This window comes from Leishmania panamensis (genome assembly GCF_000755165.1).
Source record: "Leishmania panamensis strain MHOM/PA/94/PSC-1 chromosome 30 sequence".
NCBI lineage: Eukaryota > Euglenozoa > Kinetoplastea > Trypanosomatida > Trypanosomatidae > Leishmania > Leishmania panamensis.
Genome location: NC_025877.1, coordinates 315,771 through 339,362, shown reverse-complemented (window position 1 = coordinate 339,362; position 23,592 = coordinate 315,771). Strand labels below are relative to the sequence as shown.

General features: G+C 59.3%; 9 protein-coding genes across 9 annotated transcripts, besides 1 other annotated feature; all 9 read right to left on the bottom strand.

Annotated features, from left to right (window-relative positions):
* Window positions 1-572: 572 nt before the first annotated feature.
* Window positions 573-1,325, bottom strand: LPMP_301090 (hypothetical protein; the record flags this gene model as incomplete). Its single annotated transcript, XM_010702840.1, has 1 exon — window positions 573-1,325. The coding sequence occupies one exon, from the start codon at window positions 1,323-1,325 to the stop codon at window positions 573-575; it is 753 nt and encodes a 250-aa protein (XP_010701142.1).
* Window positions 1,326-2,337: 1,012 nt separating this feature from the next.
* Window positions 2,338-3,291, bottom strand: LPMP_301080 (DNAj-like protein; the record flags this gene model as incomplete). Its single annotated transcript, XM_010702839.1, has 1 exon — window positions 2,338-3,291. One exon carries the CDS (start codon window positions 3,289-3,291, stop codon window positions 2,338-2,340), a length of 954 nt encoding a protein of 317 aa, XP_010701141.1.
* Window positions 3,292-4,357: 1,066 nt separating this feature from the next.
* Window positions 4,358-5,971, bottom strand: LPMP_301070 (hypothetical protein; the record flags this gene model as incomplete). Its single annotated transcript, XM_010702838.1, has 1 exon — window positions 4,358-5,971. The coding sequence occupies one exon, from the start codon at window positions 5,969-5,971 to the stop codon at window positions 4,358-4,360; it is 1,614 nt and encodes a 537-aa protein (XP_010701140.1).
* Window positions 5,972-6,418: 447 nt separating this feature from the next.
* Window positions 6,419-6,981: a repeat region.
* Window positions 6,982-7,718: 737 nt separating this feature from the next.
* On the bottom strand, window positions 7,719-10,784 carry LPMP_301060 (ubiquitin conjugation factor E4 B, putative; the record flags this gene model as incomplete). The annotated part of the gene is made up of 1 exon (XM_010702837.1): window positions 7,719-10,784. One exon carries the CDS (start codon window positions 10,782-10,784, stop codon window positions 7,719-7,721), a length of 3,066 nt encoding a protein of 1,021 aa, XP_010701139.1.
* A 1,206-nt stretch (window positions 10,785-11,990) lies between these two features.
* LPMP_301050 (protein kinase, putative) lies at window positions 11,991-13,808 on the bottom strand (the record flags this gene model as incomplete). The annotated part of the gene is made up of 1 exon (XM_010702836.1): window positions 11,991-13,808. One exon carries the CDS (start codon window positions 13,806-13,808, stop codon window positions 11,991-11,993), a length of 1,818 nt encoding a protein of 605 aa, XP_010701138.1.
* Window positions 13,809-14,359: 551 nt separating this feature from the next.
* LPMP_301040 (hypothetical protein) lies at window positions 14,360-16,066 on the bottom strand (the record flags this gene model as incomplete). The annotated part of the gene is made up of 1 exon (XM_010702835.1): window positions 14,360-16,066. The coding sequence occupies one exon, from the start codon at window positions 16,064-16,066 to the stop codon at window positions 14,360-14,362; it is 1,707 nt and encodes a 568-aa protein (XP_010701137.1).
* A 1,509-nt stretch (window positions 16,067-17,575) lies between these two features.
* On the bottom strand, window positions 17,576-18,955 carry ATG5 (autophagy protein 5 (ATG5); the record flags this gene model as incomplete). The annotated part of the gene is made up of 1 exon (XM_010702834.1): window positions 17,576-18,955. One exon carries the CDS (start codon window positions 18,953-18,955, stop codon window positions 17,576-17,578), a length of 1,380 nt encoding a protein of 459 aa, XP_010701136.1.
* Window positions 18,956-20,568: 1,613 nt separating this feature from the next.
* On the bottom strand, window positions 20,569-21,144 carry LPMP_301020 (p22 protein precursor, putative; the record flags this gene model as incomplete). The annotated part of the gene is made up of 1 exon (XM_010702833.1): window positions 20,569-21,144. One exon carries the CDS (start codon window positions 21,142-21,144, stop codon window positions 20,569-20,571), a length of 576 nt encoding a protein of 191 aa, XP_010701135.1.
* Window positions 21,145-22,208: 1,064 nt separating this feature from the next.
* On the bottom strand, window positions 22,209-23,564 carry LPMP_301010 (hypothetical protein; the record flags this gene model as incomplete). The annotated part of the gene is made up of 1 exon (XM_010702832.1): window positions 22,209-23,564. The coding sequence occupies one exon, from the start codon at window positions 23,562-23,564 to the stop codon at window positions 22,209-22,211; it is 1,356 nt and encodes a 451-aa protein (XP_010701134.1).
* Window positions 23,565-23,592: the final 28 nt, after the last annotated feature.

Genomic DNA, 23,592 nt, shown 5'->3' with positions numbered 1-23,592 from the left:
GGTACGCTAATGAAGAGCATAACAGGTAAGGGAAGAAAACGAACGCAAACAACGGAATGAGTGGCGTCTTCAGTGACACGCAGAAGCGGTGTCCCCTCGCCTCACACACACACACACACACACACACACACACGCACACGTACACGTGTACGCTTAGTCAGTGAAAGAGAACGGAGGCGAGTGTAAAAGAAAACCTACGGTGCCTCCTCTCCACGCACACACGGCGCGACGGGAAAGCGACTTTGTGAGCGAGCGCGCACGCGACACGAAGCAGAAGAGACCGTAAGCCAGGCCTAAGTAGATCAGCAGGGTAAAAAGGTGAAAGGGAGAGGGGACTGCCTCTTCACATCGGCACGCACACACATGTGCGCACAAGCCTGCACGATGCACCTCGACGGCACATATCTGCGCGACCATTCTTCTTGCACGTATGCATCTTAAGCGTGTGTAGGGCGGGAGTAGCGAGGGGAGAGTGAAGCAGTGCCACCCTGGATACTCTTGCATGCCATCGCGCAATATCGCTCTGCTCAGCCTTACGTTTCGGCTACAGCACCGACAACGCTGACTCGATTTTACGCAAGGCGACGCGTAAAGGTGCGCTTGCCGTTCGGACAGTCCCACACCCAATGGCGCATGCTCACCAGAGCCACCTCCAGCTCGGGCATCACCTTCTGACGCAGCTCCTCCGGCACTTTCTTCCCGAAGGAGTCGACGGCCTCGACGCAGGCGCAGAGATAGCGCTCGCGCTCCAGTGCATTCCACACGCAGCGCTGTACGTAGTAGCGTGCCTTCACGATGCTTGTATAGCATCTCTCCGTGCGACCAGCCCAGAAGAGAACGCTCTTGAGGTAATTCAGCTTGCGCAACATGTACTCCTTTTCTGCCACCTTGTGCGTGCAGTTGCCGAAGATGTAGCGGTAGAGCGGGTAGTCGTTCGTATACACGATCTTGTAGAGCATCTCCAGCGAACCTACACGGTCGTGCCAGTACGGGTCGAAGTCTTCGCACCAGGAGACGTGCAACAGGCGGTCTGTGTCGTTCTCCAAGCTGCTCAGTAGGTAGCGCTCGACCGCGTTCAGCCTCAGCCCCGCTGGAACATCCGCCTGCGGCACGTGCCAAAACTCGAAGCTGCGGTAATCGGACTGCGAAGTGATGCGCTTCAGCCAGCTCTCGTTGCGCGCCCAGTCCTCGCAAGGCACAGACCCCCACGTCGTATAGATAAAGCGGGCCGGTACGGCCGTCAACGTCGCGGAATTAGCGACCGCAGTGGCTACCGAAAGGCTTGACACAGCCGCGGCACTTGACAGGCACACAAAACGGCGCATTGCACTGTTTTGCGCGCGACTTTAGAAATGGGTAAGTAGCGAGACGAGCAAAGTGAAAAAGAACAAGAGACGCAGACGGTGGTGGGATTTTTCTCTTTCACATGTTGATCCACAGTGATTGCTCGACATTGATGATGTTACGTGTGAGTGTGTATGCCGATGTGTGGGTGGGTGGGTGGGTGGGTGGGTGGGGTGTGCGGGGAACCCGAATTATGTGCGAGCGCAGCAACGAGGCAAAAGAGTGGGAAGTTAGCAGAAGAAGACAAAATACACTTCGACATTAGGTGGAAGCGTTCACTGTGTCAGCCTTCCACCCTCCAGCTCACGGCCCCTCACTCCCTCGCATGCACTACTGCATATATGTGGGTGGGTGAAAGGAGGGGTCGGCTGAAGTGTCTTCTCTCTCTACGATCCCTCCCTCTTGATCTCTGCCCCTTCTCCGTCACCTCCACGCATCGGCATCAACCCTCTTGCCGATTCAGCTGTTTTTCTTTCCCTTTGTTGTGGTGTGCTCTGCTTAATGTGAGTTTCACATGGGCACTTAGTGTGCACCATAGTGCGTATACCCTGCCCTCCTCTCCATCCATCAGCGAGCACAACCCCTTCACCCCTGCTCAGCTGTACTGGACTGTGTGTGTGTGTGTTGGCGAGGCAGCCGACCAACAGCCGACAGTGATGAGCAGGGAGTCGTCGAGGAGAACAGGAGAGGGTCTTCCATCAATGTGAGGATACGGCCATAACCGCCTCCAACCTTCTCTGTTTGTAAAGCACGACATTGCTCAACCGCACCCACGTCGTCTATCAACGATAAGAAAGGCCTTCGGTATGTCGAGCCTGTTCCAGGACAGCGAGCAGCTCCTGCCTCACCCTCCACCGGCACATGAGCAGACGCATAGGGAAGCAAAAGCCGCGAGCCAAGCAGCTCCGGTTTCCCCCCTTGGAGCTACTCGACTCCAGAACCACACCTCCACACGCATACGCTGGCGCGCTGTCTCTTTTTCACCCTTTGTTCTTAGTACGGGCGGTGATACGAGTAGAGCTGACCCATGTTGTGCGGCATCCCTTGGATATACTTGGTTGCCTTGGCCAAACTCGTGGCGCGACTCTGCGGGGTGCCGTCGGCGTACGTGTGCGTGTGAAACTGCTTGGGAATCTCGTACCAAGCTGTACCATGCGACTCCGGGGCGCTGCTGTCTACGGTGGCCTCTTGAGAACTTAGCACCTTCCCTAGTCGCGGCTCCGGCGGGGTCTGCACGCCTGGAGGAGCCGGCATGCCAACGAACGGACGGAACGGCATGTACGCTTCAGGCGGAGCGGCTGGGCCTTCGGGCAGCGGACTGGATGCAACACGTATGTGGCGAAGAATGCCGTGCCCGTACTGCCGCTGCGCTCGCTGCGCAAACAGCTCGGCGGCCGTCTCCATTACATGGCGCAGGCGTGCGTCGCGGTCGAGAACGCCATTTTCCTCCGTAGGTGGGGGTGGCGACGACGATCTCGTTACGTCATTGGACGCTGCATCCCTGGGATCGCTGTCCGTCTTACACCGTGGCGCCGCTGTCGCGCTTCTGGCCTTCTCCTGACGGCGACGACGCTGTACGTCAAAGAGAATTTCGTCCAGCGTCTTTCCATCGAACGCGTCGGCAAAGACACGATTGGCATCACCGCGTACAAACGGCTTGCGATACCGACGATGCTGCTGCTGATAGGCTGTTGAGGACGTCGACGAGGCCGTCGATGCTGTGCTCTTCCGTCTTCGCGCAGATGCAGAGAGCGACTGTGCGCCACCGGCGGGAGAGCCGGCCCTTGTACCCGTCTGTGCGTTAGCGGCAGACGGCGCGCCGGTGGCTGCTGTCGCAGATGGTTGTTGATCGCAGTGTGTCTGGATCCCCAGCTCGGCATCGTGCGCCCGACGCCTTACCGGGTCGGAGAGCGCCTCGTATGCCTCCGAGACACGGCGAAAGAGCATCTCCGCATGTGCCTTGTGTGCCTCCTCCGCCACATCGGGGTGGTACTTCAGCGCCAGTTGATGGTAGGCGGCCTTCACCTCCTGCGGCGTTGCGTCCGTGCCGACGCCGAGGTTTCGGTAGTAGCTCAGCTTCGATGTGCTCGCAGCTGCAGACGACCGCGCACCATGCGCCGAGGTAGACGCGTAGCGACGACTAACTTGAAGCGCCGCGCTACCATCAGAGATCAACGAGAGGTAGACAGACCTCAAAGTGGTCTTGTATGTCGGCATAGCTGTCGCTACCCGCCGTGCTACAAAGCAACGATCAACGGGCACGACACGCACGCAGTGCATTCTGAATCGAAAGGAAGGAGGAGCAAATAGAAAAAGGGGGGGCGGTGTGCGCACAGTGCGGCGAGGTGGCAAAGGGGGGAACGCGAGGTGATGTCCACAGTCGGTCTGACTTCCGTATGGATGCACCCCACCTCCCCTCAGCAAGAACACTCGGCACACACACACACACACAGCGGGAACGCCTTAGCAGAGTTGCACACTGCAAGGAATCAGAAAAGACAAGCAAAGGAAGAGAAGGTGTGGCACATCGAGATGGGAGTACAATGAGAGAAAGCGCCTACATGGCGGTAAACCGTAACAGTGTCTCTAAGAGGTGCGCTACGCCCCGCTCTCCAGGCTCCTCAGGCAAAGAAACCCACTGCGGCACACGTCCTATGCTTCCCCCCTCTCTTCCACACACACACACAGAGGCACCTCCTTCGCAGCAGAGGGAGAAGGAAAAAGAAGCCGGTGCATGACAAAGTGGGTTGAGGCGCTGACGTGGGCGTCGGTAGGGTGCACACGTGCGTCCGTGCGTGTGTGTGGGTGGGTGTATGTACGTGCGCTCCTAGCAGCGGCTCTCTTTATCCCTCTTTGGTTTTATACTTGGTGAGTTGCATGTTCGCGAGTGTGCAAGGCAGATACGCATGGGGTCCTCCACACGTACAGTCTGTGGAACGAACCAAACGACGCCCGGAGCGCACTGCAGACTGAGAGACCGTATGAGGCGGCGGTCACCGTTTCGCTCCTCTTCTTACGGGGACACCGCCTCTGCGATTGGGACTGCCTTGCAAGCGCTGTGCGGTTGTCTGTGTGCACAGGACTGAAGGTAGTCCTCCCATTGCCGCGTCGGCATCCACCCCTCTAGCGACTTGGCGACGTCAAGTAAGGACGACTCGGCTAGCAGTCTGAACCCCGCGGACTCCAACTCAAGCGAGAGATGTCGCGGCATGAGCGTCGCAGCAGGCCTCGATGATGTGGCGTTCTGCGTCCTTGCGCTGCATTCCTTCCTGTTGATTGTGGAGTAGTCTACCACAAGCAAGACGGGCAGCGGGCGGCGGTGATGAGGCAGGGCGTCGTTGTTGTGCGCGCGTGGATCTTGCGCACAGTAGTGCCAACGAAGAAGCTCCGGCAGAGAAGACTGAGCCAGCCGCCACACCCCGACTTCGCTGTTGAGGTCAATGTCCTTCCTGAGAACCTTCCGCGTCGTTACGGCAGCAGCTGCGGCTACTGCATTCGCCCCTGAGCAACCCTTGCTCAGGGGCCGGTGCGTCGATGTGCCCGCAGGCACGCTAGGACGCATGCACAGGCGCAGTAAGGGCTGCTCGGTAGCACTACACTCGCGCACCAGCATTGTCATGCCCTTCCCTTTAAAAGGCTCTGAGACATCAGCAACCACCGATCCAGACGAGATCATCGATGTGCAGGGGAGGCGATCAGCAGTACGAGTACCTATGCTACACGCCCTGTGTAGCATCTGGGAAGGCGCAGCAGTGTCCTTCGTGAGACTGGCCAGAACCGAGGACGTAAAGGGCGTCGAAGACGCAGTCACAGCAAAGCTTCCCGGCGGGTTCGACGAGGACATCGGTGGAGGCGCGCGTAGTGCTATCCCCATGAACGCGGCAGGCCGGCGATGCTGTGCTGTCCCTTCAGACTCTGGCTTCAGCCGACTTCCCAACAAGCAGTGAGTGCGATACAACCGAGCCACGCTGGCCTCCAGGTCTGGCCCTACCCCCGCTTCCTTCCTATTGCGGGCCGCTGGCGCTGACGCAACATCACTCGGTGTGCAGCAACAGCTGACGGAAGTCTCCAACGTTGCCAGATGCACTTCAACGACACCAACCGCTTGCCTGGCGTTGGCTGCCAGGGCGCTGAGTGCCACTTTAATCTCGCGCACCACGCCCAACCACTCCTCTGGAGCATGCAGATCTCCACCCTCGCGCTGCACCGAACGGCGCGCCACCTTGGGCAGAAGCACCACAAGCCTCAGCACCACAGTGGCGTTCATCATGACGCTCTTGAGGTCCGGGTGTTCGTCGAGGTGCTCCCGGTACGGATTGGTGATGTTTGGGTGCCCGTACACCTCCAAGTCAAACTCTGCCTTCGACATGCGGGACAGCTGGTGTTGTCGGGGAATACGCAGCCCAAAGAGGCCGCTGCCCAGCTTCACACCCAGACCTCCCTGCATGTGATTGGAGGCGTGCCGACGGCCATCACGGATGCTGCTGGTGATGGACGAAAGACGTTTGTAGCGGCCTTGCCGGCCATGGGTGTGGCGTGTGTGGACGGCACCAGCCCTCTTGCTACGGCTGCGCAGAAAGTCACGGGAGCTCCAGCGGCCCAAGTCAGCATACGTGAGGCGTATCATTGGCTCTACGCCACCGCCTTCGCTCCCTCGCCCTCTCCGTCGGCTTTGGAGTAGGCAAGACGGACGTCGAAAGGGCGCTGGTCAGGCGCGCAAATGTCGACAAGCTTAAAAGAGAAGAGAAAGAGGCCGAACTCCTCCTCCCACCGTTTCTTGTTTGAGCTAAGAGAAGAGAGGAGAGAAGCAGCGGCACACCCTGTGAAGGGGGGGAGAGAAACAGCGCGCACACCCCTAGGGCTTTGGTGGTGGCCACAACAGTGGTGTGATCCCTCCAACTGCAAGACGACGATCGAAGAGAAGGTCGCGACGGCACCCGAAATAAAGACAGAAAACGAGGGATTGGCGCAAAGGGGCATGTGGAGTACAGCGCACGCCACTAAGAACAAGACCATTCAGCAGCCAGGGCGCCCACAGAGATACGCCTCGGCATGACTTCATTTTTTGATTGGTCCAACATGTCCACTCTCTGCCATACACAGCACATGCGGTCAAACACCACTCCACCCACCCTCCGGCCTGCAACAGGCCCACCCGCGGGGTGCGAGGCAGCCGTAGACACGCGCCACAGCAATGCGCCGACTCGGTGGTCTGAGCGCGGCCCCTGCCGCAAACTCCACCCACCCTCCGCCCCGCAGCCGCGCCCACTATCTCGGTCGCCACCTGGGGCATCCCCCTCGGGATGTCGGACGCACCCCGTACCAGTAGGCAGTGAGGCCCAGATGAGATACGTTCGAGTCACGCGGAAGCGCTGCCCATCATGTGAATGGTGCAGCCGTGCTCCGGCTGCAGGTCGCTCCGACGCCACGCCCTCCAGAACCTGACCCCCGACAGCAGCAGCAGCAGCAGTAAATCGCCCCGACCACCCCCCCCACGCCGCAGGCACTTAACCCGGCCCCCACCAGAGGTGGTCCGGCATTGGCAGGGAGAGAGGGGATCGGCTCCTTGGCTTCCCCACACACCGAGTGAAGGCATCGGACCCTGGGGATGCGACGCACTGGGGTGGGTCCCCCCTCCATTATTAGAGACGCTTAGATATGAGCGCATGTGTAAGGCGTATATATATATATATATATGCGTGTGTGTGTGTGTGTAAAGAGGCGCACATCTTGATAGCGTGGGACGGGGGCACAAAGTGCGCAGCGTTGTCGCCTCTCATCGCCTTGTGGTCTCCATCCCCCCTTTTTCTTCTCGGTCTCATAAACGCCGGCACAAAATAAGCGCGCGATTGGTGGACGCAAGTCGAGTTGCGAGAGGATGTCGCGCATCAACGTCAGCGATGTTGAGCACCACAGAAGAAAATGAGAGAGGGGGAGAGATGGTACGGGAGGAGGCACATCAGGGGTAAGAGAGAGGGAGACAGAGAAGCACAAAGAGGGAGGAGGAAAACAGCACTGAACAACAAGAGATGACCTCCAAGCACCACAAAACAACGACGGGTATAGAGGGGAGTCGAACAACAGCGAAGAAGGGGGAAAGGCGGAGAGAAGGAGAGCGCACAATACGCACGGCAGCCGAAGCATATGCACGAGTGCCACAAACAAGACACAAAAGACGAACAATGAAAGAACACGAGAGGGAGGGGAAAAGTGGACGGGGAGTGAAGGCTAGAAGGGGGCGACATCGTGCGCCATCGACTTCGCCCCCTTCTATCCTGCCTCAACTGTCGAATACAAGATGCATCTTGGTGCGGTGTCCTGCCTCTCTTCTTCCCCTTTGGTGCAGAAGTGTGCACATCTGTCCAGCTGGCAGTCTACGCCTTGGCAGCCTTGGCGCCCGACAGCCATTTCTGAATAGCAACCCGTCGCCCCTCCACAGCAGCCGCCACGTCGGGGCGCTTGTTGAAAGCCGCCACCTCGCCCTCCGTCAGAGCCTCGTTCGTGAAGGGGTGCTTGCTCTCGGAGAGGAGGAGGTGGTGCAGTGTCTCCTGGTTGACATACACCAGGTCATTCAGGTCCTTCACGTCCGCAGGCAGCGCAACCGGCTGGAGAAGCGGGGTGGACAGCAACGCATCCAAGGCGTAGTCGGGCGCGTCATCCCAGACAGCCTCCTCGCTGTCCACCTCCTTGGATGCAGACTCCACCGCAGACTTCATTTCGGAGACCTTCCAGATGAGGTCCTCCGATATGAGCTGGCGGTCCACGATGGTGCGCATGACACTGCTAATCTCAGAGAGCGGGATGCTGCAGTGACACAGGCATCGGAGGAAGCTCTTAGAGCGGCGGAAGTGTGTGAAGCAGTCGACGAGACGCATCAGCACCTCGCGGGGGCGGAAGTTGTAGAGGTCCGCATTCTGGATCTTCAGGTTCCGGCTGTTTGGGCCGGCGAACGCCATCAGACTGCGGGCAAGCATCTCGCTGATCTGCCCAGCCACCATGTTCTGCGAGACGCCCTTCGGAAACTGCAAAGAGAGCTCAATGAACATGTCCATCGAGGCGGTGAAGAGCATCAGGTGCGAACGGAGGCTCATGCCACGCTCGTGGTACGTCTGTGACCTGTCCGTGTTCTCCACTTCGTCCTCCTCACCGTCGTCCTCGCTGGAGACGGCCTCCTCGCTTCGATTCGCGTTGTTTCGCTGGTGGCGCACCTGCGGTTGTTGCTGCCCGTGCAACCCGTCAGCGGTGTTCTGCGAGCTACTCGACGTGACAGCGTTCTCCGACAAATCAGCGCCGGCCTTCACCATCTCGTTCATCCTGGTGAGGGTGTCAATAACTTGATCGACCGCCTCATTCACCTCCGCCACCGCCATGTGCGAGAAGCGCTCCAGCATTGTGTTGTTCGCCTGAGACTCCATCTCCTCTCGCACCGGATCGCACAGCAGATTTGATTTGAGGAACGTTTTAATGGCGTACGAGAGCTGGTAGCGCACCTCAACCCTCTCGTAGGACGACTTCTCGACAGCGATGTAGCACTCCATACAGGCGCGCACAATGTGGGTGCTGAACCACGGATGCTGCTCGAGCACCTTGCGCGTCGTGTAATTCTCCTGCAGCCGCAACAGGTAGGCTGGAAAGAGGGCGTGCGTGTGGGGCTTAGGGAAGTACTTGGTGTTGCCCATCAGTACCAACATGAGGGAGATCATGCCGTCGGAGTAAAGGCCGTCCAACGGGGCCATACTTGTGGCACGAATCACGCAGTTGACGAGACACTGTGGGAGGTAGCCCCACTCCGCTGGCGGTTCAGCTGGCAAGACGCCCTGTTCATCCACTTGCATCACCGTCAAAAGCCAGTGGGCGAGGTGATTGAGGAACTCGAGTCGGCTCGCGCTAAGCTCATTTGAGCCGAGCAAGCCCTCGACCAGGAGCTTCTCCGCGGTGAAGAAGTCGCGCTGCTGCTGTGACGCCTGCGGGTGGGTCGCCTGGCGCTCGTCACGGTCGTGCTCGTCAATGAGAACGGCCGCGCACAGTGTGACAGCACGGGCCGCAAGGAAGAAGAGATGGATGAAGGGCTTGTAGGCGCCGCGGTTCGACGGCACCAGGGGCAACGGATTGTCACTACCGTAGTGCGCTACCCGCTCAACGTCACTGCCAAAGGAGACGACGACGCCGTGTGGGCCGTACAAGCGATCCAGTAGGTAATGAGCTGGTATCTGGCGGTAGTCGTAGCTGCAGCCGCTGCTCATATCTTCCTTGTTCGTGCGCGCCTGGAAGATAGGCAGCGCGAGCTCAATGAGAACCGACTGAAGCTGGATCATGAAGTAGCGAGAGCTGATTGGGCTGTCGTGGTGCATCGTCTTCAGGTAATCCTCGTTCAGCTGTAGGGCTTGGCCAAGGTACCGCAGCGCTGCGTTGCGAGTCATATTTACGCGCAACAGGCTCTGCAGCAGTTGTACGTTCATCTTTGCAAGCGCCTTCACCTCCTGCTGCATAGTGTAGACTGTCTGCTGGTGCTCGTCCTTCTTCTGATAGGGAAAAAGCTCGAGTACCTCGAGCCAGTTTCCATTAGGCGCGCGTGCCGCTGCCATTGGTTTTGGTCCCAGGCCAAAGAGAACGCCCAAGAGCGTCGTGCGCTCGAGCTGTGTGCCGGTGGTGATGAACATGTTGGTAAAGAAGGGGCTCGCCACCAGCGCTGTCTGCATCTGGGGACAGGCAAGCAGCGACAAGAGCACGCGGTGCAGCTGCCTCACAACGCTCATGTCACCCCAGGAAAGATGGGCGGCGAGTTGCATGACGTGGGACAGGACCTGGTTGATGAGATGCTCCTCGTCGTGCCGCTCAGCACCAGCGCGAGAGGCAATGTTGGCGAAGAGCGCCTCAATAGCAATGGCGGAGAAGGCGTCAGAGGCGAGGTAGGGCAGCAGGAGCAGACCGTAGGGAGTCTTTTCCTTGAGCAGCGCGTACGCAGCGTCACAGCTATCTTTCTCGAGGATTGGGTTCTTCGTGCCCTTGGCCTCCACAATACGCAGCATCTGCTCCGCAAAGGCGTCCTGTGTCTCCTGCGAAGGTCTATGCGCTGCCGCCGTCTGGCCGGCAGACGAGGGCGCCGCAGTCTCCGGGATTTGGGCGACGGCAAGATCGATATTACGCTGCACCGTACCGAGATCACCGCCTGTCACTGTTGTAACACGCTCATTAGCGTAGAAGACGATGAAAGTGGGAATGGAGGTGACGCCGTAGCGGCTGGCGCAGTCGCGATTGCGGTCGACGTTGCATTTGGCGAAAATGACTTTGCTGGGGTCGTAGTATTGCGCCATCTGCTCAAACTGCGGCTTGATCTGCTGACACGGTCCACACCAGTCGGCGTAAAAGTCGACTACCGTCACCACATCGCTGCGCTGCACGTACGATAGCAACTGGTCAAGACTGGTGATTTCCAGCATCTCTGAAGTGGTGAAAGGAAGGAAGGGAATATGTATGGTGGTGAGGTAGTCAAGAGTGGCGTGTCACAGCCGCTTCACAAAAAGCTGGGAGGAGGAGAGGGTACCAGCGGTTCAACTGTAGAGCAGTCTCACGGACCAAGCTGGCCTCTCTCCCTACGCCACCGCGCTTGAAAGTAAGATGAAAGGGAAAACAGGATGTGGCTGAAAGGGAGCCCTCCGTGTGTCGATGGGCGGCCGTGTATTAGTGCGTGTGTGTGTGTGTGTGGGCACGCCTGGAGGGGAAGGACTGCGCGCGCGCTCAGAAGATCAATGGCGGAGAAGAGGTGAAGCACAATTACGCAACTGGCGTGCACCTTTTTGCTGAGAAAATGGCAAGAATTCCACCCCATGCACTGCTTATCAGCCTCACATTATGTCCTCTTTCTTATTTTTCCGGGGAGAGGGACTGCGGAAGCTGAGCGGGAAGGCTATACTGCTGAGGGAACTGGAAGAAACTGCGCGCATTGGTAACCGTAGGACTGATGATAATACATGTGATCAGTTTTGCTTTCCTCTGTTCCTTCATTCTCCGGCCGGCATGCCGCTAACGTCACTGTGCGAGTTCCCTTGCGTGGGCGTCTCTCTCGCGAGGGGTGAGCGATGGAGCCAGAGAGAGAAGCAGCAACGTCGCCATACGATGTAGAGGGAGGGGGGTATCGAAACGGAGCACTCCCGCTCTCCCCCCCCCCCTAGATACAGCCACATGACCCCACACACACACGCGCGCAGAGGCAGGTTAGTATCTGCTAGTACATCGTACGGAGGTGTGGGTGCTCACGTCCATCCAAGAGTCACCTCGGCTGCATGGGATGTTGTGCGTGGGCTTGTGAGAGCACCATTGGAAAGGGGAAGTGGAGAAGAGGCTACAGTCGCTCAGCATCACACACACACACACACACATACCTGGAGGCGCAGCTCCGTACGCCTTTGCGAAGAGCATGTGGTGGGGACGTGGCTCTGCTGCCCTGGCCCTCCGATTTGTCCACGCTGCCAAGAGGTAGAGCAGGCGGTCTACCTTGTTGAAGATGCAGGGGGGAGCAACGAGGTAAGGCGTGAGGAAATAGACACGACCGCAGTCCACGCTCTCTTTACACCCCTCAGCTCTCTCAGGCAAAGCCCAAAAGGCACTGCACCCACACATGCGCCTCCACTCCAGGGAGGGTCGCGCTACTTCTGGAAGTCTTTATCTGCGGGGCGGCCAGTGTAGTGCATGCCCACATCATCAATCACGTCGGCCACCTCGTCCTCGTCCACTGCCGAAGCGGCCTTGAGTGTGGTATCCACCGCAGGGGTCGGCAGCGCACCAGGTGCGCTGCCACTCACTGAGCCTGCTGCGGCGTTTGATGTTGCCGCTGCCGCGGAGGCAGTCCTGGTGCCCTCTTCAGTGAAGAGCTGCTCGAATGGGTTCACATCCGCCGTCGTGCGATACACATACTCCGCGTACACAGGGTTGTTAAAAGGGAGGAGGTGGTAATACGGGGCGAGCGATGCAGACGGATCAACGCACGCGGCGGCGAGCGACTTCAACGCGGCAGGCAAGGCCGTATCCGTGGCATCACTTGAAGTCTCTGGTGCATCAGAGCTCGTGTCACCAGGCCTAGCGCTCGCCACCTTCGAGCTTCCCGAGTCGAATCGGCGCATGCGGAAGGTGCGCTGCTGCTCCTCGACCGGCTCCCACTGAAATCCATCGAACAGTGCGTGGCTGCGCAGCGCCGCAGCATCGAAGCAGTGCGTGATGGGGTGCACGCCAAGTCGTTTCTGCGGGTCCGTCGAGAGCAGCTGCTGGATGAAATCCTTCACAGAATCGAAGCGGCGGCAGCTGCAGCTCTGCTCGGCTTCCGCATCGGCGTCGACGCCAAAGTTCACCCGGGGAAACAGGTTCCCTTTCTCCATGTATCCGCTGTCGACTATCTTCTGGAGGACTTCAAACTGTGTCATGCCAGAAAAGAGGTGCTTGCCGTAGACCAGCTCGTACACAAGTGCACCGAGGGCCCACAGGTCGCTGCTGAAGCTCCACTTGCACTCCCCTACCATCTCCGGTGAGACATAATGCGCCGTGCCACAAAAGCTCGCCGTTTTCCTTCGCATCCTTTGGATTTCAGACACGGTGAGCCGGCGCCGTGGCGCAGACACCGAAGCACCGCCACTCTCGGCTGCTGCATTGCCATGACCGCCATCGTTTTCCTCGACCTCATCACTTGCAGCTGCATCCGCCGGTGGAGGACATGCTACGCCGCTGTTCGTCTCTGGGTTATTTATGGACCCCTCGAGGTCTGCCGTGTCGAAGTCCAGCAAGCAAGCGCGGTACTTTTCATCAAACGCAACGTTCTCCGGCTTCAAGTCGCGCAGCACGACACCCCTGTCGGCGGTGTGCGCAAGGGCGAGCACCAGCTGAGCCGTTATAAGTTGAATGTCGTTAAAATCAAGGCAGCGGAGTGCCGTGCTGCTTGGCGGAATTGAGGTGGTCCGTTTGAAGGAACCTGTTGACGCTGACGCTTCCGCCTCCGAGGCACCAGCCAATACGGTTCCACTGGCGCCACCGGCTACTGCAGCGGGACTGGGCACGCTAGAAGCTGATAGAGTTACTGCCTTCCTTTCGTTGTACTGCCGCACACGCTCCTGTGCCGCGTATCGGATGTGCTGTAGCAGGTCGCCATGGGGCAGCCACTCTAGAACAAAGTAAAGCTCGTCCTCGCACTGGGCGGTGCCGTAGAGACGCACCACGTATGGGAACGGCGCGAGGCGCTGCAGAGTCGCCTTTTCGTTCATGACACTCTGCACCTTACCCTGCTGCAGCACCTGAATTTTGGAGACGATCTTCACCACGACCGGCAGCGACGGGGCAGCGGTGCAACGCAGACGGCACTGCAGAACTTGGCTAATGGCGCCGGAGCCGAGAGGGTTGCCTGCGCCGAGCTGGAGCTGTTCAGACCGGAACTGCACGCACGAAGCAGCAGCGGAGGGGGAGAAGACTAGCGAGTCCATCACCACCTCTGTAAAGTTGCCGATTGAATGATGGTCTTTATCTCGCCGCCTGTGTATGACAGTGTTCACATAGAGATGCTGTGCAAGTGGAGTGGGGTGTAAGGAGGACGAGAAGAAGAGATCCGGAAGCGCAGAGAGAGAGAGAAAGACGGTCGATGAAGGTAGAGGACAGCGAAGGGCAGAGCGATGCCGCAACAACAGCAACATGGAGCGAGAAAAAGGGAGGGGGGCAGCGACAATTCAGCGACAGCAGTCCCACGGCACGAATGAGACGCTGCGCGCGTCGCCGTCATCCACCACGTCGCTCTTTTGCCCTTCCTCTTGGCTTGTTGGGTGAGGAGTGGACTCCGGCTTCCCTGCAAAGGATAAGGACGAGCAGGGCGGAGATGGAGACGTCAACATGGCACGAACAGGAAGCGCTGTCAAGCAGACCACGGACCGTTTCCTTTTCGTTTCTCGGAGACTCGCACAAGACGACGCCTCAAGCCATCACTCTCGAAGGGACAGCGGTGACATTGTGGTGGTGTGTCGAAGAATATGGCCACACCTCCTCACAGCGCGTGCAGCACCGTTATTAGGTGCTTCTCGTCGTAGCCACGCTCCGAGGTCACAGGGGCAGCACCAACGACCAGGTCTCCGCCAGCGTTCTCCGGTGCCACGCCACTACCACCCCACGCCGCGTATGCCGACGCCAAAAAGCAGGTGAGAGCATCCTTGTTTTCGCGCAGTAGCGCCTGGGTAGAGATGCTGGAGCTGCTACACAGGTCGACACCGCCACTTTTATCATAGCTAGGCTGCTGAGCAGAGAACATGATGTAGTCGGCGAGGACCCGTCGCACCAGCGCCACATGAGCAACAGCTATTCCGTTGCAGACGGCAGCGGCCAGGCGCAGCACTCGCCACAGCAGTGCAGGGCACTGATGAAAGAGTGACTGGACGGCCGGCGGTAGATCGGTGGAGGCGCACAGTACGTGGAGGAGTCGCAGTGCGTTGTTGCGTGCCATAGGGTGGGAAAACGGCTGCAAGACGGGCTGCGGCCTCGGTGACCCACTAACGCTTGTGCTGTCATTGTCGTCTCCAGGAAGTGCCAAGGCAGCCGCAAGGAGACGCTGCACTGGGCAAGCCGGCGCAAACAAAAGCGGGCGATGCGCCGCAGAGCGAGCGGTAGTGGCTGAAGAGGGTAACAGCAGCACCGTCAGCGTTTTCCACGACTCGGCTGACACGATCGGCGATGCGTGAGTGAGGACGGGCAGGAAGATGTGGAGCTGCCTTCGAGCGCCCGTCGCGCTCCACATTGCAGTCGAGGACAAAGGTGGGTCAAGCCCTTGTGTGGACTCCGCAGACGCCACAGGCGGCGGCGTCACTACGGTAGCTAAGCCGCCTCGCTTGCATCGTCGCGGCTTTGTCGTGCGTGTATCGCCGCTAAACAGCCGCATGACTCTCTTGTGAAGTGGGGGGCACCGGAGCAGCGCGCGGAGCAGCACACCTGTCGCAACGGTGTCTGACTCCACGGTCGTGTCAGTCGTGAGATGCGGCGATCGTCTCAGCGGAGAAAGCTGAGCGGCAGATGTGTGCAGGTCCACCAGCGCGCACAGCACTTGTTTCACGTCGTACGTGTCACTACGCGCACCTGCACTGCTGTGCTGAGAATCAGGTGAAGCAGAGGACTCAATCGACACCAGCCCCACAGCTGTAGCGGAGGGCGTGAATGAAGTGGGGGCCAGCGTTGTCGCCACCCTCCAGCATGCATCGGAAAAGTCGCTAAATACAAGGTGGCAGCGTTGCGCTGCAAACTCGGAGGCGTCGTGGCAACGGCCGTACAGGAGCGCGTCTGACACGACTACCCCACCGTCGCGGTGGCATAGCAGGGCGAAGATGTCGGCAATGCGTAGCCGCAGCTGCTGCGGCCCTATGGCATCCTCCTGCCCCTGTGATGGAAGATTGCCGCTGCTACCGCCCTCGCTGGACAACGGGTGTAAATTGTCAGAGCTGTCAGCAGATAACTCACTCGTCGGCTCGCCGCCCACACCTCGGCAGTTGATGCGACTGCTGTTGGTACTCTGTCGTGGGGCCTTGGCAACCTGTCCGCTGCGCCGTGACGGCAGCTGAGGACGGCCAGCCCACCAAAGGAGCACACGCAAGATCAGTGGACTGAGCTCGACCGCTGGCACAGACTGTGACACGCACGAAACCGAAGATGGCAAGTTCGGCGCAGAGCTTGCTGTGAGTGAGGCGGCTGGAAGCGCCGCTGGCGTCATCCCTGTAGGCGGCTTCGAAAGGGCCGTATCAGAATCGTCAACAAAGCCGCTCAGCGCCATGTTCGCCCACTCATCCAAATCCGCAGCGAAGACGACCTTCTCGGCCATGGTGTGCCTCAGAAACACAGCGGACGTCTCCTCCGAGATGTTTGGTGCGCCGTGCGTGTAGCGTGTCGTAGGGCCTGTCCATGGTGCAGTTAGCGACGGAGGCGTCAGCGATGAACCTTCTAAACCTGCACTGTAGATGGCAGCGGCAACCTCACCAGCGGGCGGGTCACGTGCTCTGTTCACAAGACTGAACCACACCAAGCCCACAACCCCGTAGAGTGCCTCAGGCAGACGGGCAGCCTGAAGAAGGCGGCTCTCCACAACTTGATGGGGAACGTGTGTAGGCATGGGGAAAAGAGGGGTGGGGGGTTGCAGCAGAGAGTTCTTGACGAGGTGCAACAGCAAAGAGGGGAATACGAGGAAACAGTACGTCACACAATCTCGACACAGTGACAGCGTAGAGTCGCTTCAGCCGCCGTTGGCGGTAAGTGGGGGGAGGTGGCGTTCAGTGTACTGCCTGAGCACCCTCTGTGAAAGAGAGAGAAGCGCGCGCACGCTGGTGTTCGCCAGAGCACCGACGGCACCCAGATCGACGGCGGTGTGTGTGTGGGGTGGGGGGGGGGGGTATGGGCAGCGTTAAGAAGGCGTGAACACACAGAGACGAGGAGAGGGGTGAGGAGAAAAGTCAAAGGCGGAGAGGTAAGAAGACGGTGCACAACGCAACCCCCATGGAGTCATGCATGCGGAGGTCAACAGAAGGCCATTGCGAGCAAGAACGCTGCCAGCGAGGCGTATACATCACTGCAACAACCCACCCTCAATACTGCGTGCGCGTGCGCAAGTGAAAGCGCAAAGCGGGAAAGAGGAGGGGAACCTCGTGATTTCTTTGTATTTCTCCTCTCTCAGGCAACTGTGTGGGTGTGTGTATGTTCATGGTGCCTCATGAATGCGGGGTAGACTCCGACTGACAAAAAGAGCGAGACACGCGAAAGACAGGGGAACAGCCAAAAGAAAAGGGTCAGGACAATGTGCCCAGCCTCTCTGCACCCGCATCCCCCTTCCCTGACCTCCGAGGCGGGGGTCTGCTTGTAGGAAGGAACATCCCGCAGCACCAGCGAGGCAGACAAACGGAGATGCAGAAGGCTAAGAGAGAGGGAGAGAGGGGGGAGGAGGAGGCACTGGCGGCATTGCGGACAGACCGGCACCGAGAGAGCGCAAAAAACAGAGCAACAGCGACGCGCGACCACGCAGAGAGCGCAGACACCATTGTGAGTACGGGCACTCGTCCCTCAAGTGCACACGACAGCAGCAGACAAAGAAAAGAGAGACGCGCAAAGCGCGTACTTGACGAAACAAAGAGAGGAAAACAGTGGGCAAGCAGTCCAATAGCGCAGCTCCACATCCTGTCCTCGCTCGGTCCCCCCCCTCCCTCCTCTCCCTCCTGCGAAAGCTTCACTGACATCACACCTGAACCGTAACGAAAATGGCGCGGTCGCTGGAGGAGAGGTTTGCCTCCAGGAAGCTTCCGGGGGTGGAGAGCGGGGGCTGGAGGCCCTGCACCATGAAGCGTACACGGCGGCCAGCATTGGGTGAGTCAGACTTCGCGGCAGCCTCCACAAATGCAAGTCCTACGTCGCCCTTCCCGGGGTGCTCCTCGTAGTCGCGCATGAAGGCTTGCACCATGGTGTGCTCCCACGCCGCCCACGCCGGCGGCTCCAGTGGGGTGCTGGTCAAGAGCGGCTCCTGCTTCTCCAACCGATCCGTCGCACAGCGGGGAGGGTCAGCATAATAGGGGGCTAGGGTGCGCAGTAGATGCTGATACGTGTGCTCCACCTCGCTGAGCGCCACCGCTGAAGTGGGCGCAGCGGCGGCTGCTACTGTGCTGTCTGTGGAGTGCTCCTGCGGTTGCTGCGCCTTCCACCGCAAAACAGGTATGCGGAACAGCCGCCAAAGCAGCAGACCCAGAGGCAGCTGATCGGGCTCAATCGCAGGTGCAGCTGCCGCCCCAGTCACCGTTGCTGACAGCGCTAGTGCCGGAGCTGCTGAGACGCGGTGAGAATCGTACTGCAAGTACTCGCCTTCGGCCCGACCTGCCGCGCCTCGATAGGCGAAGGGAAAGCCAATGCGGATGAGGTACGCCACGTGCGGCTGAGGCGTCAGCAGACCGCGGAGCAGCTGCTGGTACTCGGTCAGAAGGTATGGAGATGTGAACGCGATGGGCGGCAAATGCCCACCACTAGGGTTACCACTTGACGCGTAGCTGCTACTGCCTATACCAGCGGCGCTGTTGCCACGGAAACCGAGGTCGCGGTATCGCTGCTGTTGAAGCTGCTCCTGTGCGACAGCATCAAATGGCCGGTAGAGGGCCAACCCAACGGCTGCCTGCAGCGCCGACTCCGCTTCGCGTTGATAGATGGCGTAGTTGCCGTAGAGCACAGTGTAGGCAGCCTTGTGAGCCTGCTTCACCTCCATGCGGATGTGCTCTTCCAGCCTGTCATAGTTAATGTAGAAGGGCACGGTGCGGGCTAGCGAGCTCCCCTTGGTGAGGGAGTGAATGTGGAAGATGAGCTGGAGCGGCTCACTCAAGATGGAGCACAGATGAGACTGGAGGAGCGATGCTGCTGATGGCGAGGATGGAGACGACATCAACAATCCCGAGAGCTGCGCCGCCCGCTCTTCGCGGATACACTCATTCACGTAGTCTTTGACGGCGCCAGCCGGGTAGAGCCACGACACCGGGGTGTCTCTGACGCTGAACCACACCTGCGTCGTCTCCGGGTGCAGCGCCACCGCGTACGGGCGAAAGAGCTGGAGGAGATCGCGCACAATGGCGAGAAGCATCGTGGTGCGAGGCAGCACAAACGCTGCGGGCGAAGGACGGTCTGTGGGGTGAAGGATATCGCCCTCTGCGAGGCAGACCACCACGGGCACGCCGCCAACGTACTCCTTCTGCGAACGCATATCCACGTGTGACGCGGCACCACGGCCGCGGCTCGTGTCCTTTCCAAGTGATACTTAGAAGAAAGGGGTCGTGATGGCACGCAAACCCGAATACGCATAAGTCGAGTAGTCACAAGAAACGAGGAAGGGGGGAAGCGCGAAAGGCAAGCGAAACATTTAGCAAGCGACTTTCTAGCTGCACTGAGAGAGAAAGAGAGAGAGAGAGACGGAGCATCAAGAGAAGGGGGAACGAGGCCTGGCCAACGGGGTTTGCATGTGTGCATGTGGGGCTGAATGGCTTGGATTAGTATTGGTTCAGCTCCACACCGCTGTGGGTGGCGAGCGCTCGATAGCCCCAGTCCTCAGAACAGAAGGAGAGAGGGGGATGGCAGTCAGCGATACGCCAAACGACGTCACAAGGGCCTTTTCTGCCGCTTATGATGCTGCTGATGCTCCTGTCACTTCTTCTTACTTAGCTTTCTTGCGCAGCGACGTGGAGAGGACGAACATTATGGAGGTGAAGGGGAGAGTTACTTTCAAAACATAACACCCATCCACCCCCCCCCACCACCACCACCACTACCAGCGCGTCCTCCTATCGAGGCACGCAGCCAGCTGTTACATACGCTTAAGAAAAAGCCACAGCGAAAGCGATCGAGAGAAAAAAAAAGAGAAGGGCCCTGACCATGAGAGAATAAAAGGCCTTAATGCACACGCCTTCACTGGGGGCGTGCCCCATACCTACTTGTGTCTCTAATGAGACGGGGGCAGCACTAAAGGTGGAAGAAAAAGAAAGCAACAACGAGTCGCGCAGCGGGCTGCCCAGTGTGCACTTCCCCTCTCCCATCCCACTCCCTGACATCCCAGCTCGAGTGCGAATGACCACCTCTCCCCCTTGCACATCCCTGCCTCTTTCTCTTCGTATCACCCCCCTCCCTCCCGTTTGCCGCTGTCAACGAGGGACGAAGTGTGAAGGCAGAATGGGAAAGGGTGGTGAAATTGACGATAACAAACGTGCATCTCCCCCCTCCCCAAGCGGAGTCGTTACGTCCTTCCTTCTCCTTCGCTCATTTACACACACGCAGACATACAGAGAGAGGTGCTCATGTGGCGGGGGCGGGGAGCGGGTGTCGTTTTCTTGCGCGGAGCCACTGAGCAACGGAGGCGCGAGGTGAGACGTGCTTGCCGACTGAGGTAGCGGTGTCTGAGGGAAAAGGGCAAAAGAAGATGAGAGAGATGTATGCGCCCACATAAGCCACGAGCTGTTTCTCTCTCTCTCATTCTCCCCTTTCTTTCTGTGGTGGGCGAGAGTGGCCAGCCCCCGCTGTGTGTTCCATCCATCACCCCACCCGCACGCCCCCCCCGCCCCGCCGCCACCGCCAGCCTGCGCCCCCATACCCCCACTCCGTTGAACGCAAACAAATCAAAGAAACACAACCGCAACGAGAGCGCATTCTACTTTGGGCCCCTCACTTCTCGTTCCGACGCCGACTATTCGGCAAACTGTTCGCCATCTATGCGGCAAACTTGTTCATCGTGGACAGCCACGCCTCGTAATCCTGCTGCTCCGCCCAGAAGCTGTACAAGACCACAAACTCGCCCAGCTTCTCGTCCACGCCACGCTTCTCCAGGTAGGTCATCACGCAGTTCAGGAGATCGTAGTCCAGCTCATGCACCAGAGGACCTGTGTACAGCTCATTCCGCTTTGCCTCCGCCTCGGCGCTGGTATCTCTCGCAAGCGCCGCATCGCTGTAGAAGCGGATGTTGTTCAGCACCAACTCACCCTCCTCGATGCTGAGGTCCGCCTGCATCGTCTGCCCATTCTTCTGGGTAACATACGCAAAGATGTCGTGACTGTTCGCCTTATCGGAGTCCTGGTTCGTGCTGTAGCGCACTACCAACTCCTCGCCCTCGAACGACTTGGTGAGGTCAAAGGTACACGTACCGGGCTTGCGCTCCACCTGCCAACCGACCGGCGGCGTCGGCTGCTCTGGCTTGTCGCTGCGACCCATCTCCTCCTCCAACTCTCGGCGGGTGGCGTCAGCGAGCGCGGCGTCGCTGGCGGAGCGGCATGGTACCATGAGCGCCATCGGCACAGATGTGGGCGGCGCTCGGATGGATCCAGTCATGTGAATGGACGCGGTAGCCCCAGCGGCACCGGCGCCACGGCAGGTGCGCAGAGCGTAGAGGCTCAGTCTGTTGAAGGTCCTGCGCATGGTAGAGTAAGCAGAAAAGCTACGTCGGTGCGTGTGGGTAGGTAGAAGCGTGGGTTATTACGTCTTCCGATTGCCAGCAGTAGTGTAGCTGTGTGTGTGTGGGGGGGGGGAGTGGGGTGGTCGTGTATATGTCAAAGGACACAAAGACTGGGGACAGTCACGTTACCGCTGCGCTTTCTTCTTAGAGTTTCTGTTCTACCGCTACCTCTGAGAAGGGATGGGGGAAAAGGAGAGAGAAAAGAGAGGGGAGAGGGGAGGGGGGGGCTTCGAGTCGGCGAGCGAGAGGTAGAGAATGCGCAAGTAACAGACAAGAACGGTTGGCGTGAGAGAGGGCAGGGTGTGAAGACGAGGAGGGGGGGCGCAGGGTGGTCGGTGCGGATGAGTGAGTGTGAATATGGCCATATGTAGACAGCCAGGAAGGGAAGGTGGAGGAGGGGAAGAGACAAGTCGTGCCGACGGTATCGAAAGAGAACGAGGCTCAAGAAGGACAACAACAAATGGCCTGTCCGACACGTGTGGTAGCGCGCCTCACACGCGTGCATGCGTACCTTCGCAAAGACACAGAGGCACAGAAGAAGCGGCCAATACAGAGCAGGCACATTGCGCAGTCCGGACGTCAGTACTGATGTGCTAGCGCTTTGTGGGGGGAGATGGGCACATGAAACTCCGCGGTATGCCGTACGCAAGCGTCTTGCGCACCTCCTCTAGGAGTGGTGTGTGGCAGAGAGGAAAGAAGGAGGAGATAGTGGGCGGAGTCAGACATCGCGGCACACTGCAGCCGCCACAACAGAAGTGGCGGCGACGATGCCAACGAGCAAGAGAAAGTTTGTTCCTCCGCAGAGAGGTGATGCCTTGCCATGGCTGCTGCTCAGCAATGACCCCGGTCGTCGCTTCCCCGCCCACCAACTGTACCCTCTCCACTGCGCAGCGGTAGGGGCTTACGCATCTGCCAGCAGCTTTGCCTTAGCCTCTGCGACCGCCTCTTCCACGGAGCCAACTTCAAGCTCATCCAGCCAGGTCATGTAGTATGGATGCTCGCAGTTGTCCAGCAGCACTGGGCAAATGAACCACGGAGGGTCGACGAACACAAGACCGTTCGTAAAGTGCTTCACAAATGTGCGCACGCCATCCTCCTCGACCTGGCGCAACAGGTCTTTGCGCGACCACTCGTGTCCATCGCATTTCACTCTCGGTGGAACTGCAGCAGGAGAAGGGGCGCAGTGCGAAGATGGGAAGACAGGCTTCTGCTGCTCCGCGCCAGCGCGCGCCTCCCCGCCTTGACTCGCCTCGTTCGTTTCCATTGCAGGAGAGGTGCCGATTAGCGACTCGCCCTGTGAACCATTGAACGGTATACGCGTAGCATCGTCGCTCATGCACACGTGGACTGACGTGGCCAACCTACCGAAACGCGCAGCAGTAGTGCCAACGCCGGCGACATCGTGGGCCAAGAGACTCGGCATGCGGGGCGTGGTGCGCAGTAGTGGTGGCGCCACCATCAATGCATCCCACGACGTGACAACAGAGAAGCTGCTCTCGTAGCTGATTTCCCCGTGTTGCGGCGCCAATGGATTGGGCGGGATAAGCGTGGTTGCTGTTGATGCCGACCCCTGGTCCTGCATAAGAGCGGGTGCAGCCTTCTCTTGCACGTCAGCGGGTGCAATGGGAAGGTCGGAATGCTGAGTTACAGTCGCACTAACGGTACTACGACTGGATTCGTGCTTGCGCTCTCTCTCACTGCGTGAAGCACGCACTCGCTCGGCACGGGCAAGGCCACACGATGCCGCGACCATGTCGGGAGGTACCGTCGCGCTTGAGCGGCTCTCTGTCGGTGATGCTGGTGCGTAGAGCCACGTAAGGTGCTCCTCCAGAGAGAACGGTACCGTTTTGGCAATGCTGAGAGATGGCGGGGGCAGCGCACCAGCGACAGGTAGAAAAGCAGGCGTCGGGGGGCGCGGCAAGGGACATGGAGAAGGCAGTGAGTTAAGAAAGGTTGCGCCGAGAACCGAGTCGGTGAACGTGACACCAGGAGCTGTGAGGCTTGCGCCAAGAGCCTCACAGCGCCATTCCGCACTTTCGCTAGCCGGAACTCGCAGCGGAGTTGGGCACAGTCGCGTGCGGAACAGCTGCTTGCGCTCATCGACCGCCTCAACGCGAGGTACCGGTCCCTGTGGAGATTCGGCCAGTGCCTCGGGGAAGCGCTTACGGCTGTCGGCTCTCGTTGCACCCGGCGGTACATTGCATGCGAGACTTGCCGTTGGGATGTCCGCAGCGCTTGTGGCGAGTGGGGCAGCCATGGGTGCCTGCGGAGACGGTGCTGAAGAA